This window comes from Aquarana catesbeiana, linkage group LG05 (genome assembly GCF_042186555.1).
Source record: "Aquarana catesbeiana isolate 2022-GZ linkage group LG05, ASM4218655v1, whole genome shotgun sequence".
Lineage (NCBI taxonomy): Eukaryota > Metazoa > Chordata > Amphibia > Anura > Ranidae > Aquarana > Aquarana catesbeiana.
In genome coordinates, this window is record NC_133328.1 from 493,574,649 (window position 1) to 493,588,758 (window position 14,110).

A 14,110-nucleotide genomic window follows, 5' to 3' on the forward strand; every position below is an offset into this window, starting at 1 on the left:
TTCTGAACACAACTACATTCCCAGTTATAAGAGGGTGTGCACACTTATGCAACCACATTATTTTAGTTTTACCCCCCCCCCCACACACACACATACACTAGATTTCAGTTTGTTGTTCAATTGAGTTGTACAGTTTATAGGTCACATTAAAAAGGTGGAAACATTTCTGAAATTATTTATCTTTGTCTCATTTTTTTACATCACAGAAACCTAACAGGGGTGTGTAGACTTTTTATATTCACTGTACCTAGACACATGCTTGTGGCACCACAATCTTTTGCTTTTATATCCTTTTGGCTTATCCATTGAACTGGCCTGGTCAGGATTCACACAATGTATGCGCTTCTTCATGTTGGTTATATAGATATGTATTGTATATTTATTGCTGTTTTTGTATTATAGAATAACTATATATGTACCTTTTGAGCATCCCTGAAAAAGATTGAAAACTCGTAATTTTGAAACGCGTTGGAGGTCTCATTGCATATGCAACCCATGTTTAAAATGTTACTAAACCCACAACAGTAAAATCAGTCTGTCAATGCAGCACAGCATGCTTGTTATACTCACTGTGGAACGTAAGGGGTTAATCCTCTGCATTGTGTAAAAAGGCTGTTTTATCCTGTATGCACAGATCCTTCCCTCCTGCATTGTCTATCCAACTAACACAGGCCCGCTAACACAGGCAGTGTAGCCAACCTGCACATGCTCAGTTGTATCTTTTATGCTGTAGTGTACAGAATATTTCCTTGTTGGGCTGAACTAGCCAGGTCACATGATATTGACATCACACATGTGGGAGTGTATACAGGCTGCAGTGGAAATCTCCTCCTAACTGAACTCGCAGCACTGGAGAAAATGTGCAGTTCATCACTGACCGTGGTATACAGATCATCCAAAAAAGGTATATAGTGGCAATATTTTAACGTAAAAAGATTTATAAGCTGTGGGCACTGTGGGGGGGGGGCAGATAAACTATTTTCATATTACTGGGTTTAGTAACACTTTAAGGTTCTCGGTAGCAATTTTGTGCTGCCAACATTTGTATAAGCCATTCTTTTAATCATTTATACTATCATTAGACGTTACACGTTTTATAAAAATTTTTTTTTTTTTTTTTTTTTTTTATACATGTGTCTCTAGAGCAGTGGTTCTCAACCCTTCTAGTGCCATAACCCCTTGATAAAATTTCCCAAGTTGTGGGGACCCCTAACAGTAAAATTATTTTCATAGCGTGGCTTATCAGCACCCAAGGCAAGTAATTTGCGCCCCTAACCCACGGACATTTAGCGCTCCCCGAGTCCCTTCCACTCCACATTTTAGGATGTACCACTCTCTTTGTTCGCCTTTCTTTCCCTTTTATCTCTCTGTATCCTAATTTTTTTTTTTTCCCCCCCCATCCCTCTCTCTAGCCGTCTTTCTTGTTCTTTCTCTTATTCTTTCTCTCCCTTTTCTTTGTTACTCTCCCTTCCATGTATTCTCTCTTTTTATTCCTTCTCTTACTCCTTGTTGGGAGAGGGGAGTGGGATGAGTGGCAGTGAAGGGTGGAATGAGTGGCAGTGCTGGTGGGGGGGTGGGATGAGTGTCAATGCTGGTGGGGAGAATGGGATGAGTGGCAGTGATGGCGGGAGTTCTAATCAGTCAACTTAGGTGCTCTTGATCAAAGTGGGGACTTTTAATAGCAACTATACTCACTGTGTCTCCGGCACCGTGGTGTCTCGAAGCAGTGACACCAATGCCGAAATCAGGAGATAGGGTCTCCTCCAGCCCCTCTCACGTCACTTTCCTCCCCAGTCAGCTAACCTCTATTCTCTGGCCCCAGCCATCAGCCATGCCGTGAACTGAATGGGTGGCTGCGAAGAGGCTGAGTGGGCAGCCGCGGCTCCAGAAACAGCCCAGCTGGGTGCCCACAGGCTCCAGGGACAGCCTGCGAAAAGGCTGGGAAAGCTATGTGGGCTTCAGGAACAGCCCAGGATTTGGTGACCCCTGGCAAATTGTCATTCGACCCCCAGGTTGAAAACCACTACTCTAGAGAATCTTTGATGTGCCTATAAAGTGTATGTGTGTGTGTATATATACACACACACACACACACACACACACACTTCTGACTCATAAAGAGAACAGAAAAATATCAAAACGCGAAAGGGAAAAATCAGGCTGATCAGGACAAACGTTTTCCTTTCCAAGGTGCCCTGAGAAGATGAAATGTAACTGGGTACTAATGATGTCAGAATCCTGCATCCGTATACCAAAGTATATCTATTTACACATAATAGAACGTCTCCAGAATCTGAAGTTCTACCTAAATGAAGCAGATAGTTAAGGAGTAGGTAATCTTGGTACCCCAGCTGTGGCGACACTACAAATCGCATCATGCATTTGCCTCGTGGGTGTTATGCCTGTGGCAGTTTTCTGCAGGAAGCCTGTAGTGGGTTGAGCCTGCTGAATCCCTCCCTCTGCTCTCTGCACAGGCTATTACTACACAGTCATGATGTCACTGCTACTTTTACAAGGTAGTATCTGGGTTTGCAAAAGAATTTGCTACACCCAAAGTGGATTTATATCTTTTGTGGATATTGAGGAATTTATTTAAATGAAGCTTTTTGTGCCTAGAGTTTAGCTTTAAAATGGGTTGTAAACCCTCACATATATCCGGTTAGGTGACTGCCCTCAGGCGACACAGGGATTAAACAATTCCTCCTACATAAGTTGCACCCGTTTATCGACAACCCTCTTTCCCCTACATAAATTCAAAGTGCAGAATTTACACAGGGTTTCTCAGCCCTGAAATGCAGGGAGTGGCTAAAGTTACATCAGTGAGAACTCCGAGAGCTGATTGGAGGGGGGAGGACACACCCCCTTCACACAGAACACAGGAACAGAGCTAAAGCTGTCAATTATTGGCTGGGCCATCCTGTCACCATTGTTCTCATGCTGATAGCAGAGGAAGGAGGCAGTGGGCAGAAATTACACTAAGGGCACTTTCATACTGGGGCAGGGGGGTGTCAGCTGTAAAGCTATTTTTAGCGGCGATTTACCGTCGTTTTAGCGGTGCTTTTCGCCCGCTAGCGGGGGTCCAGCGTTTCGTCCAAAACAACGAAAAAGGGTTCAAAGTGCTGCTGCAGTGGCGCTTTTCCGGCGCTGCCCATTGATTTCAATGGACAGGGGCGCTTTAAGATCGGTTTATACACCGCTCCTAAAAGCGCCTCAAAGATGCTGCTTGCAGGACTTTTTTTTACCGTCCTGCCAGCGCACCGCTCCAGTGTGAAAGCACTCTGGCTTTCACACTGGAATGACAGGAGAGGCTCTTTACAGGCGCTATTTTTAGTGCTATAGCGCCTGTAAAGCGCCTCGGTGTGAAAGGAGCCTGCTTTGACATACTTCGCTTGTTCAGCGGGGGATCGATCCGCTGATCCCCGCTGGGCAGGAGGATGACAGGTCCATCTCCGCTCACTGTGCCGAGATGAACCTGTCAGAGTCCCACTCGCCTCTATGGGGAGAGCGGATGAAAAACAGACCGCCTGTCCATTTTCATTCGATGCAATCGACGGATGGAAAATAGGACCTCCATCCATCTGGATTTTGGTAGACCGGATCGGATAGCAGCGGATGTCAGCGGACAAATAACTGCTGACATCCATCGCTCCGTAGAGGTGAATCGAGTGTCTGATCAAGTCTGCCTGAAAAACGGACAGGCGAACAGCATGTGTGAAAGGGAACTTAGTGCTTTGAATTGACAAGTACACACTATAAAGGGATATGCTTTGTTCATATTTCATGTCTGAGGTTTACAACCACTTTAAAGCGGAACTAAACCCTCCTATCCCTTTCAGCCAAGGAAGCTGCCATCTTAGCCTCAGTTTGATCTGAAACTTCCACGATGCTGCACATGGTATCAGTTATGATGGTTAGACAATTTGATTGAGAGCACAAGCAAATGTGACAGTTAGTATTCCAGCATGTCAGGAATATAACTTTTTTTTTTAAACTGTTACACAGATGGATTTAGTTTCGCTTTAAAACAGCACAAAGGAACACAGGGGAGCGAAGTCACTCTTTTAACTGAAAGCTCTGATGTGTACCAATAAAGGCACATAGCAATCAAAGTACACTTTATACTGAATGCAGCGACAGAAAACCTAAGACACCTCATTGTGGAACTATAATCAAATTCAAACATTACAATCTGTAATTAGCATTAACATAGTAATTATTGTACAGGAGTCCCAACTGTAACTTCTATTACCTGTTTATCCTGTTAGTACATCAATTATTTTTCATTTCCTTTAGTATAGTGACAACTCAGGTGTTTGTTTGTTTTTTTTTGCAGTAAAATAATGCAGCTTTGTCACCATGTGGATAGGGTAACTTTTGGACATATCTTTTTTAAATGGTCCTTAAAGAGATCCTGTCATTAACAACATTCCAAACAGACATACCTAGAAAAGAAGAGTATTTATCTCTCCCACTTCCAGAACACAGCTTCCTTCACGAGATCCCTGACTAAAGTCCAAATGGGAAACGGATAGTTTTGATCTTCTTGGTCTCCTGCAGCTCTCTATTGTTCCTCCCATCAACCGTCATACAGGACCTTCTTCCTGTAATGCCAGGAGGTTAGCAGGAGAAACCATTTAGGGCGGCAGGGGACCAAATGACCATCTTTCCCGAAAGTGTCTGTTTCCCAATGGACTACAGCCAGGGATTTCTGGTGAGCAGAGCGCCGTTCTAGAGGCACAGGCAGTGGGAGAGGTATTCACTTCTTTCCCAGGTATGCCTGTTGGGACTGTTTACTATCAATGACAGGATCACTTTAAAGCAGAACTAAGCTCAAAGTCCCTAGGAGCACTTACCATAATGTGCAAGTATATAAGGAACATTTACACATTACGGCAAACTTACCTCTTAGCTTGTCCTCCTTCACAAAGTCTGCGCTACCCATCTTCACCGCTACAATGATCTCCCCCGCTTCATCCAGACCTACTGTACTTCTCTTTTTCTTTGGCCAATGGGAGGCAGGCAGTGGACACTTTTTTATTGGCATAAGAGGGGTAAAGAAGCTTTTACTGCTCTGCAGAAACTATCAACTAGCACATTTCTTGGGTGTGAATTTGGTTCCACTTTAAAGCGGTTGTAAAGGTAAAGGGTCCTTTACCTTAATGCAGGGTTCAACAAATCCCAGGTGCCAGGTAGCCAAGGCAACAAGAAATTGCATCCTGGCACCTGGGTTGCTGCCCGAATGCTGCCACATACCCCGTGCTGTATCCCAGGCCCAGGATCAGCATAGTGGGTGCCGCCGAGTAGAAGGGAAGGAGGAGAGCAGACACACGTTTGCACTCCTCTCCTCCTTGTTGTTACATAGTTAGCCAGGTTGAAAAAAAAGACACAAGTCCATCTAGTTCAACCATATAAATAAATAAAAAATAATAATATCATACAATCCCATATACACAATCCTATATCCACGTGTACGACGTCACTTCCAGGTCCCTGTTGACAATTTCCCTGGCTATCAAGGCCAGTAAAGAAGGTAGTGCAGTGCTATGTGCATTGCATTACATTCAGTGGAGCACAGGGAAGACATCCAGGGTCTTCTAGTTACGTCACCAAAAAAATCATCACGTGATGAAAAAAAAAAAAAAAAGCACATAAAATCGCCCCCCAAAAAATTGAAGCCCGCACACCCCACATACACACGTACAAACACACGCACATTTCAGGCGCCTATGCCTGAAAACACGTCAATTGCGATACACAAGTTACATATCACCACGCATGCTGGAGTGATAGCAATAATTCTAGCACCAGACCTCTCTCGTAACGCTAAACTGCTGATCTATAGGGGACTTTTAATGTGTTGCCTATGGAAAGGATAAGATACTGAAATTTGCCGCCATTTCGCTGGTGCATGCAAATTTAAAGTTTGACACATTGGGTATTTACTCAGCGGAACCTCATCTTTTAAATTTTGCTAAAAAAAAAAATTGGGTAATTTGTGTTTTTGTGCCCTCTAAAATTACTTTAACCACTTCCACTCCGAAAGGTTTTACTCCCTTAATGACCAGGCCATTTTTTGTGATATGGCACTGCGTTACTTTAACTGACAATTGCGCGGGCGTGTGACGCTGTACTCAAATTCATTTTTGTCCTTTTTTCCCCACAAAAAGAGCTTTTGTGGGTATTTGATCACCTCTGCTGTTTTAATTTTTTGCGCTATATACAAAAAAAGATTGACAATTTTGAAAAAAAAAAAAAACATAATATTGTTTACATTCTGCTATAAAACATTCACAATAAAAGAAAAATTAAAAATCGAATTTCTTCATCAATTTAGGCCAATATGTATTCTGTTACATATTATTGATAAAGAAAATCCCAATATGTGTATATTAATTTGATTTGCGCAAAAGTTACTGTACTAATGACACTGACATGGAAAGGGTTAACTTCAGGGGCGATCAAAGGGCTAAATGTGTTCCCTATAAGGCCCCTTTCACACAGCGACAAAGTTGTGAAATGTTTTTAGCGGGGCACTTTTAACCCCCGCTAGCAGCCGAAAAAGTTAAAACGACCCGCAAAGCACCACTACAGTAGCACTTTGCTGGTGCTTTAGGAGTGGTGTATTCAGCACTCCAAAGATGCTGCTTGCAGGAGTTTTTTTTTCCTGCCAGCACATCGCCTCAGTGTGAAAGCACTCAGGCTGCAGGGTAGTCGTTTTTCAGGCGCTATTTTTAGCCTGAAAAACACCTCAGTGTGAAAGGGGTCTAAGTGATTGCTAACTGTGAGGGATGCACTTTGACTGGGGGAATGTAACGATCCGTGTTCCTGCTTAGCTGGAACACAAGATCAGCCCATTTCCCTTTCAGACAGCAATCTGCCTTGTTTACATAGGCAGAACGGCGGTCTGCCTTTCTCCTAAACAATCAGAAGGGCCCAGCTGACATCACGTCCCCTGGACCCGCTGATTGGCTCCCGCTGTGTCCAATCACAGCAGGAGTAGGTCGCCGGTGGCGCACGCCCCAGACCCCAAACTGTCAGATCACATACCAGGTGCGTGATTTGGCTCAGAGTGGCCGCCCTGCCACAGTAAATCTATGGTGGGCGGTCGCTAAGTGGTTAATGTGTTTTTTACTGAAATTTTGTGTTTCCTAGACCTTTTCGGTAATATTGTGTGACATAAAAAATTGGAACTACCACTACATTTTTCTCTAGGGTGTCAGAAAATCAATAATATTTTGGGGGTTTTTATGCAATCTTCAGGTCTAAAATGATTTTTTCAAACGTGTCCAAAAAAAAAAAACGCAATAACGGTTCTGGCAGCGAAAGCTTTAAAGGTTAAGTCCACCTTCAGGAACATGTTACATGTTCTATCCGTAAGCTTTGTTAGTTAAAAAAAAAACTGGCTCCTAACTTTTTTAGCTGGCTCCTAGATTTAAAGCAAATTTAATTCTCTGCATTAAGATCTCAGTCCAGTGCTGTGTACATCTGCAGCTATTCTCCCCTCTCCCGGCTCTCACAGGCTTGACTAAGAGCAGCAGGAGCCATTAGTTCCTACTGCTGTCAGTCAAAAACTGTGAGCAGAAAGCGGGGGGTGGGGCTGAGTCTCTGAATAGAGGCAAACAGCCCAGCTCGGGAGTGAGCCCGCATGAGTGCCCCCATAGGAAGTGACTTCCTATGGGGGGCACTTGATGGGGGACCCGAGAAGAGGAGGATCAGGGCTACTCTGTGCAAAACCATTACACAGAGCAGGCAAGTGTAACATGTTTGTTATTTTAAGGATAACAAAACGCGAAGCTTTACAATCTCTTTAAATAAGCAAAAAGTAACTCCAGTCAACACTTTTAAAGCCATCAAACTGTGTCTCCAAGGTGAATCCTGCCGCCATCACATGAATACCTCATTGAGGGCAAGACATGCGTAGAATGACGTCGTTCTTTAATACTTTCTACACGATTGCTGCTGACTGCCCATCTTTACATCTCACCCCCGAAAGTGGTGGTGGTGCAATTACGCTGCATGCTTGTAAGCATCTGCACCTAAGTTTACATGCCTATAGCTATCAGGGATATGCAATTAGCGGACCTCCAGCTGTTGCAAAACTACAAGTCCCATCATGCCTCTGCCACTGGGTGTCATGTTTGTTGCTGTCAGTCTTGCTATGCCTCATGGGACTTGTAGTTCTGCAACAGCTGGAGGTCCGCTAATAGCATATTCCTGATATATACGATAAAATACAGTCAAAATCAGACTGCAGAAGTAGATTGTTGGATTTGGTTTACTTAGCTTGGAGGTGATTGTAGCCATATTCCCGTGTTTACAAACAAGAGCACTTGAATTCTGTCCATAATACTTATTTTATTTGCACAAACAACCAAATTTCAAGGCAAGCTTTTGGGGTGTACCCCCTTCTCCAATGTCCGAGTGTACTGGTAGGACCTTAAAGAAGGGGGCACAACCTCCCCCCAAAGCATGCGCTAAAAATTTGGATGTCAGTGAAAATAAAGGGAATCGTGGACCGTACTTCATTTTGGTTTACGTATGCTAAATACTGTGCCCCATAATGGAGCAGTGTGAATGAGCGCACAATATTTCTGTGTATGGATATTATGTACACAACATATTGTATGTCTGTGTTCATCAGCCCCAAGGGCTCATTTACAAGTGTGGCTATAACGCCGCACTTCTGAAAAGCAATCCACAGTGGACTGCATTTTAGAGGGAGTAGACTCCGCCCCCTGAGAGTGCTGACCCACCTCGCCAGTTGCAGGCTGGTTGTGGCATGGCCGTATTCACTTGAATAAGTTGCGGGCGGCAGCGGTGTCACCTGCAGAAAGCGGTGTCCTGTTTAATTTTTGCTGTGATGTGTGCAGCCCTGAGCGGCCTGGCTTAGGTGGGAGGTGGAGGCTGTTATAACTACGGCTCAATCGCCTGCTGTTACCGCCCTGAGACTGCCCAGGTGAATGAGCCCTAATTGTGATCGTGGCTGGACAGCTTGGTCCGCAGAAAGCATGGAGATCAATGTAAACAAAGGCATGAGAAATACAAGGAATTCATATAGTGAATGTGGTCATCACAGGTAATCACCTACAATTCCCATCATTGGTCACTGCGACCTCTGACCCACGACCTACCGACTGAGGTCAGTCTCTGATTGTAGAACTAGGAACACACATTGGTGCCCCCCATGTTAAAGGATGGCATTCCTCCTTCATATCAGACACTGTGAGCCCCCACCATGCAGATGACAGCCCCCTCCATGCAGATGACAGCCCCCACCATGCAGATGACAGCCCCCCCCTCCATGCAGATGACAGCCCCCCCCTCCATGCAGATGACAGCCCCCCCCTCCATGCAGATGACAGCCCCCCCCTCCATGCAGATGACAGCCCCCCCCTCCATGCAGATGACAGCCCCCCCCTCCATGCAGATGACAGCCCCCCCCCCTCCATGCAGATGACAGCCCCCCCCCCCCCTCCATGCAGATGACAGCCCCCCCCTCCATGCAGATGACACAGGACTCACCCTCAGTGCTGAGCCTGCAGAAGGGCCGTACCAGCTCACAGAAGGATAACTGGTTCTTCCTGGCCAGTCTCTCGGCCTCGTCACTGCACAGGGCCGCCACCTGAGGGATGAACGAGTCCTGGAGGAACTCCTGTACGGAGAGCAGGCACTGCGCCATCCCGCACACACCGACGCTCAACACCCGGGGCTTAGGGCCTCAGCATGGCCTCGGTGACCGGAGACAAGGGTCGCTGTGTACGGCCGGTGTACGGCGCCGCTTCCTCCTCCCTCACACGCTCCGCCCCGCTCCCGTCAGCCGGTTCCAGCCTGTCACGTGACTTCCGCGCCTGTCAGTAGAGGAGGAGGCGGTGCGCTCCCGGGCGCCACCATGCGCCCATCCCGGGTACTGCCTAGTGTCACAACTGTCACATGATGCTGCTTACCATCAGAGAGCCCCCTCCTTCACCCAAAAGTAACCTTTCACATCGGAGAGCTAGGGTGACCACATTTCCAGACTGCAATTCAGGGACACCCCCCCGCGCGCCCGCCCAAAAAGCATGGTTTTTGATACTTTTTTTTTTTGCCAATCTTTGGGGAAAAAAAGCAAACAGTGGTAACCAGTTTAGACAGGTGGTATGCAATGTGTACCTGCCTTAACTAAGTCACTTAGTGACAACGCAGCAGCAGAACTGAGGGGGAGTGTGGTGGACAGCAGCAGATCTGAGGGGGATTGGGGGACAGCAGCAGATCTGAGGAGGAGTGTGGGAGACAGCAGCAGATCTGAGGGGGATTGGGGGGGGACAGCAGCAGATCTGGGGGGGACAGCTGCAGAACTGAGGGGGGAGTGTGTCAGAGAGCAGCAGAACTGAGGGGGGAGTGTGTCAGAGAGCAGCAGAACTGAGGGGGGAGTGTGTCAGAGAGCAGCAGAACTGAGGGGGGAGTGTGGCAGACAGCCGCAGAACTGAGGGGGGAGTGTGGCAGACAGCAGCAGAACTGAGGGGGGAGTGTGGCAGACAGCCGCAGAACTGAGGGGGGGAGTGTGGCAGACAGCAGCAGATCTGAGGGGGATTGGGGGGGGACAGCAGCAGAACTGAGGGGGATTGGGGGACAGCAGCAGATCTGAGGGGGATTGGGGGACAGCAGCAGATCTGAGGGGGATTGGGGGACAGCAGCAGAACTGAGGGGGATTGGGGGACAGCAGCAGATCTGAGGGGGATTGGGGGACAGCAGCAGATCTGAGGGGGATTGGGGGACAGCAGCAGATCTGAGGGGGATTGGGGGGGACAGCAGCAGAACTGAGGGGGAGTCTGGGAGACAGCAGCAGATCTGAGGGGGGTTGGGGGACAGCAGCAGATCTGGGGGGGACAGCAGCAGAACTGAGGAGGAGTGTGGGAGACAGCAGCAGATCTGAGGGGGTTGGGGGGGACAGCAGCAGAACTGAGGGGGGAGTGTGGCAGACAGCCGCAGAACTGAGGGGGGAGTGTGGCAGACAGCAGCAGAACTGAGGGGGGAGTGTGGCAGACAGCCGCAGAACTGAGGGGGGAGTGTGGCAGACAGCAGCCGATCTGAGGGGGATTGGGGGGGGACAGCAGCAGAACTGAGGGGGATTGGGGGACAGCAGCAGATCTGAGGGGGATTGGGGGACAGCAGCAGATCTGAGGGGGGAGTGTGGCAGACAGCTGCAGAACTGAGGGGGGAGTGTGGCAGACAGCAGCAGAACTGAGGGGGGAGTGTGGCAGAGAGCAGCAGAACTGAGGGGGGAGTGTGGCAGACAGCCGCAGAACTGAGGGGGGAGTGTGGCAGACAGCAGCAGAACTGAGGGGGGAGTGTGTCAGAGAGCAGCAGAACTGAGGGGGGAGTGTGTCAGAGAGCAGCAGAACTGAGGGGGGAGTGTGGCAGACAGCCGCAGAACTGAGGGGGGAGTGTGGCAGACAGCAGCAGAACTGAGGGGGGAGTGTGGCAGACAGCCGCAGAACTGAGGGGGGAGTGTGGCAGACAGCAGCAGATCTGAGGGGGATTGGGGGGGGACAGCAGCAGAACTGAGGGGGATTGGGGGACAGCAGCAGATCTGAGGGGGATTGGGGGACAGCAGCAGATCTGAGGGGGATTGGGGGGACAGCAGCAGAACTGAGGGGGATTGGGGGACAGCAGCAGATCTGAGGGGGATTGGGGGACAGCAGCAGATCTGAGGGGGATTGGGGGACAGCAGCAGATCTGAGGGGGATTGGGGGGGACAGCAGCAGAACTGAGGGGGAGTCTGGGAGACAGCAGCAGATCTGAGGGGGGTTGGGGGACAGCAGCAGATCTGGGGGGGACAGCAGCAGAACTGAGGAGGAGTGTGGGAGACAGCAGCAGATCTGAGGGGGTTGGGGGGGACAGCAGCAGAACTGAGGGGGGAGTGTGGCAGACAGCCGCAGAACTGAGGGGGGAGTGTGGCAGACAGCAGCAGAACTGAGGGGGGGAGTGTGGCAGACAGCCGCAGAACTGAGGGGGGAGTGTGGCAGACAGCAGCCGATCTGAGGGGGATTGGGGGGGGACAGCAGCAGAACTGAGGGGGATTGGGGACAGCAGCAGATCTGAGGGGGATTGGGGGACAGCAGCAGATCTGAGGGGGGAGTGTGGCAGACAGCTGCAGAACTGAGGGGGGAGTGTGGCAGACAGCAGCAGAACTGAGGGGGGAGTGTGGCAGAGAGCAGCAGAACTGAGGGGGGAGTGTGGCAGACAGCCGCAGAACTGAGGGGGGAGTGTGGCAGACAGCAGCAGAACTGAGGGGGGAGTGTGGCAGACAGCCGCAGAACTGAGGGGGGAGTGTGGCAGACAGCAGCAGATCTGAGGGGGATTGGGGGGGGACAGCAGCAGAACTGAGGGGGATTGGGGGACAGCAGCAGATCTGAGGGGGATTGGGGGGACAGCAGCAGATCTGAGGGGGATTGGGGGACAGCAGCAGAACTGAGGGGGATTGGGGGACAGCAGCAGATCTGAGGGGGATTGGGGGACAGCAGCAGATCTGAGGGGGATTGGGGGACAGCAGCAGATCTGAGGGGGATTGGGGGGGACAGCAGCAGAACTGAGGGGGAGTCTGGGAGACAGCAGCAGATCTGAGGGGGGTTGGGGGACAGCAGCAGATCTGGGGGGGACAGCAGCAGAACTGAGAAGGAGTGTGGGAGACAGCAGCAGATCTGAGGGGGTTGGGGGGGACAGCAGCAGAACTGAGGGGGGAGTGTGGCAGACAGCCGCAGAACTGAGGGGGGAGTGTGGCAGACAGCAGCAGAACTGAGGGGGGAGTGTGGCAGACAGCCGCAGAACTGAGGGGGGAGTGTGGCAGACAGCAGCCGATCTGAGGGGGATTGGGGGGGGACAGCAGCAGAACTGAGGGGGATTGGGGGACAGCAGCAGATCTGAGGGGGATTGGGGGACAGCAGCAGATCTGAGGGGGGAGTGTGGCAGACAGCTGCAGAACTGAGGGGGGAGTGTGGCAGACAGCAGCAGAACTGAGGGGGGAGTGTGGCAGAGAGCAGCAGAACTGAGGGGGGAGTGTGGCAGACAGCCGCAGAACTGAGGGGGGAGTGTGGCAGACAGCCGCAGAACTGAGGGGGGAGTGTGGCAGACAGCAGCAGAACTGAGGGGGGAGTGTGGCAGACAGCCGCAGAACTGAGGGGGGAGTGTGGCAGACAGCAGCAGAACTGAGGGGGGAGTGTGGCAGACAGCAGCAGATCTGAGGGGGATTGGGGGGGGACAGCAGCAGAACTGAGGGGGATTGGGGGACAGCAGCAGATCTGAGGGGGATTGGGGACAGCAGCAGATCTGAGGGGGATTGGGGGGGACAGCAGCAGAACTGAGGGGGAGTCTGGGAGACAGCAGCAGATCTGAGGGGGGTTGGGGGGGGACAGCAGCAGAACTGAGGGGGATTGGGAGACAGCAGCAGATCTGAGGGGGTTGGGGGGGGACAGCAGCAGATCTGAGGGGGGAGTGTGGCAGACAGCTGCAGAACTGAGGGGGGAGTGTGGCAGACAGCAGCAGAACTGAGGGGGGAGTGTGGCAGACAGCAGCAGAACTGAAGGGGGAGTGTGGCAGAGAGCAGCAGAACTGAGGGGGGAGTGTGGCAGACAGCCGCAGAACTGAGGGGGGAGTGTGGCAGACAGCCGTAGAACTGAGGGGGGAGTGTGGCAGACAGCAGCAGAACTGAGGGGGGAGTGTGGCAGACAGCCGCAGAACTGAGGGGGGAGTGTGGCAGACAGCAGCAGAACTGAGGGGGGAGTGTGGCAGACAGCAGCAGATCTGAGGGGGATTGGGGGGGGACAGCAGCAGAACTGAGGGGGATTGGGGGACAGCAGCAGATCTGAGGGGGATTGGGGGACAGCAGCAGATCTGAGGGGGATTGGGGGACAGCAGCAGATCTGAGGGGGATTGGGGGGGACAGCAGCAGAACTGAGGGGGAGTCTGGGAGACAGCAGCAGATCTGAGGGGGGTTGGGGGGGGACAGCAGCAGAACTGAGGGGGATTGGGGGACAGCAGCAGATCTGTGGGGGATTGGGGGGGACAGCAGCAGATCTGAGGGGGGAGTGTGGCAGACAGCTGCAGAACTGAGGGGGGAGTGTGGCAGACAGCA

At 50.6% G+C, this 14,110-nt stretch overlaps 1 protein-coding gene across 2 annotated transcripts in view; it reads right to left on the minus strand.

Annotated features, from left to right (window-relative positions):
• TRAPPC8 (trafficking protein particle complex subunit 8) overlaps nucleotides 1-9,856 on the minus strand; it is a 156,204-nt gene extending 146,348 nt beyond the window's left edge. For both annotated transcript variants that reach the window (XM_073631521.1, XM_073631519.1), the window contains exon 1: nucleotides 9,523-9,856. In XM_073631521.1, coding sequence (XP_073487622.1) covers nucleotides 9,523-9,679 — 157 coding nt within the window. In that variant the 5' untranslated portion in view covers nucleotides 9,680-9,856. The remainder of the gene's footprint in view (nucleotides 1-9,522) is intronic.
• Nucleotides 9,857-14,110: the final 4,254 nt, after the last annotated feature.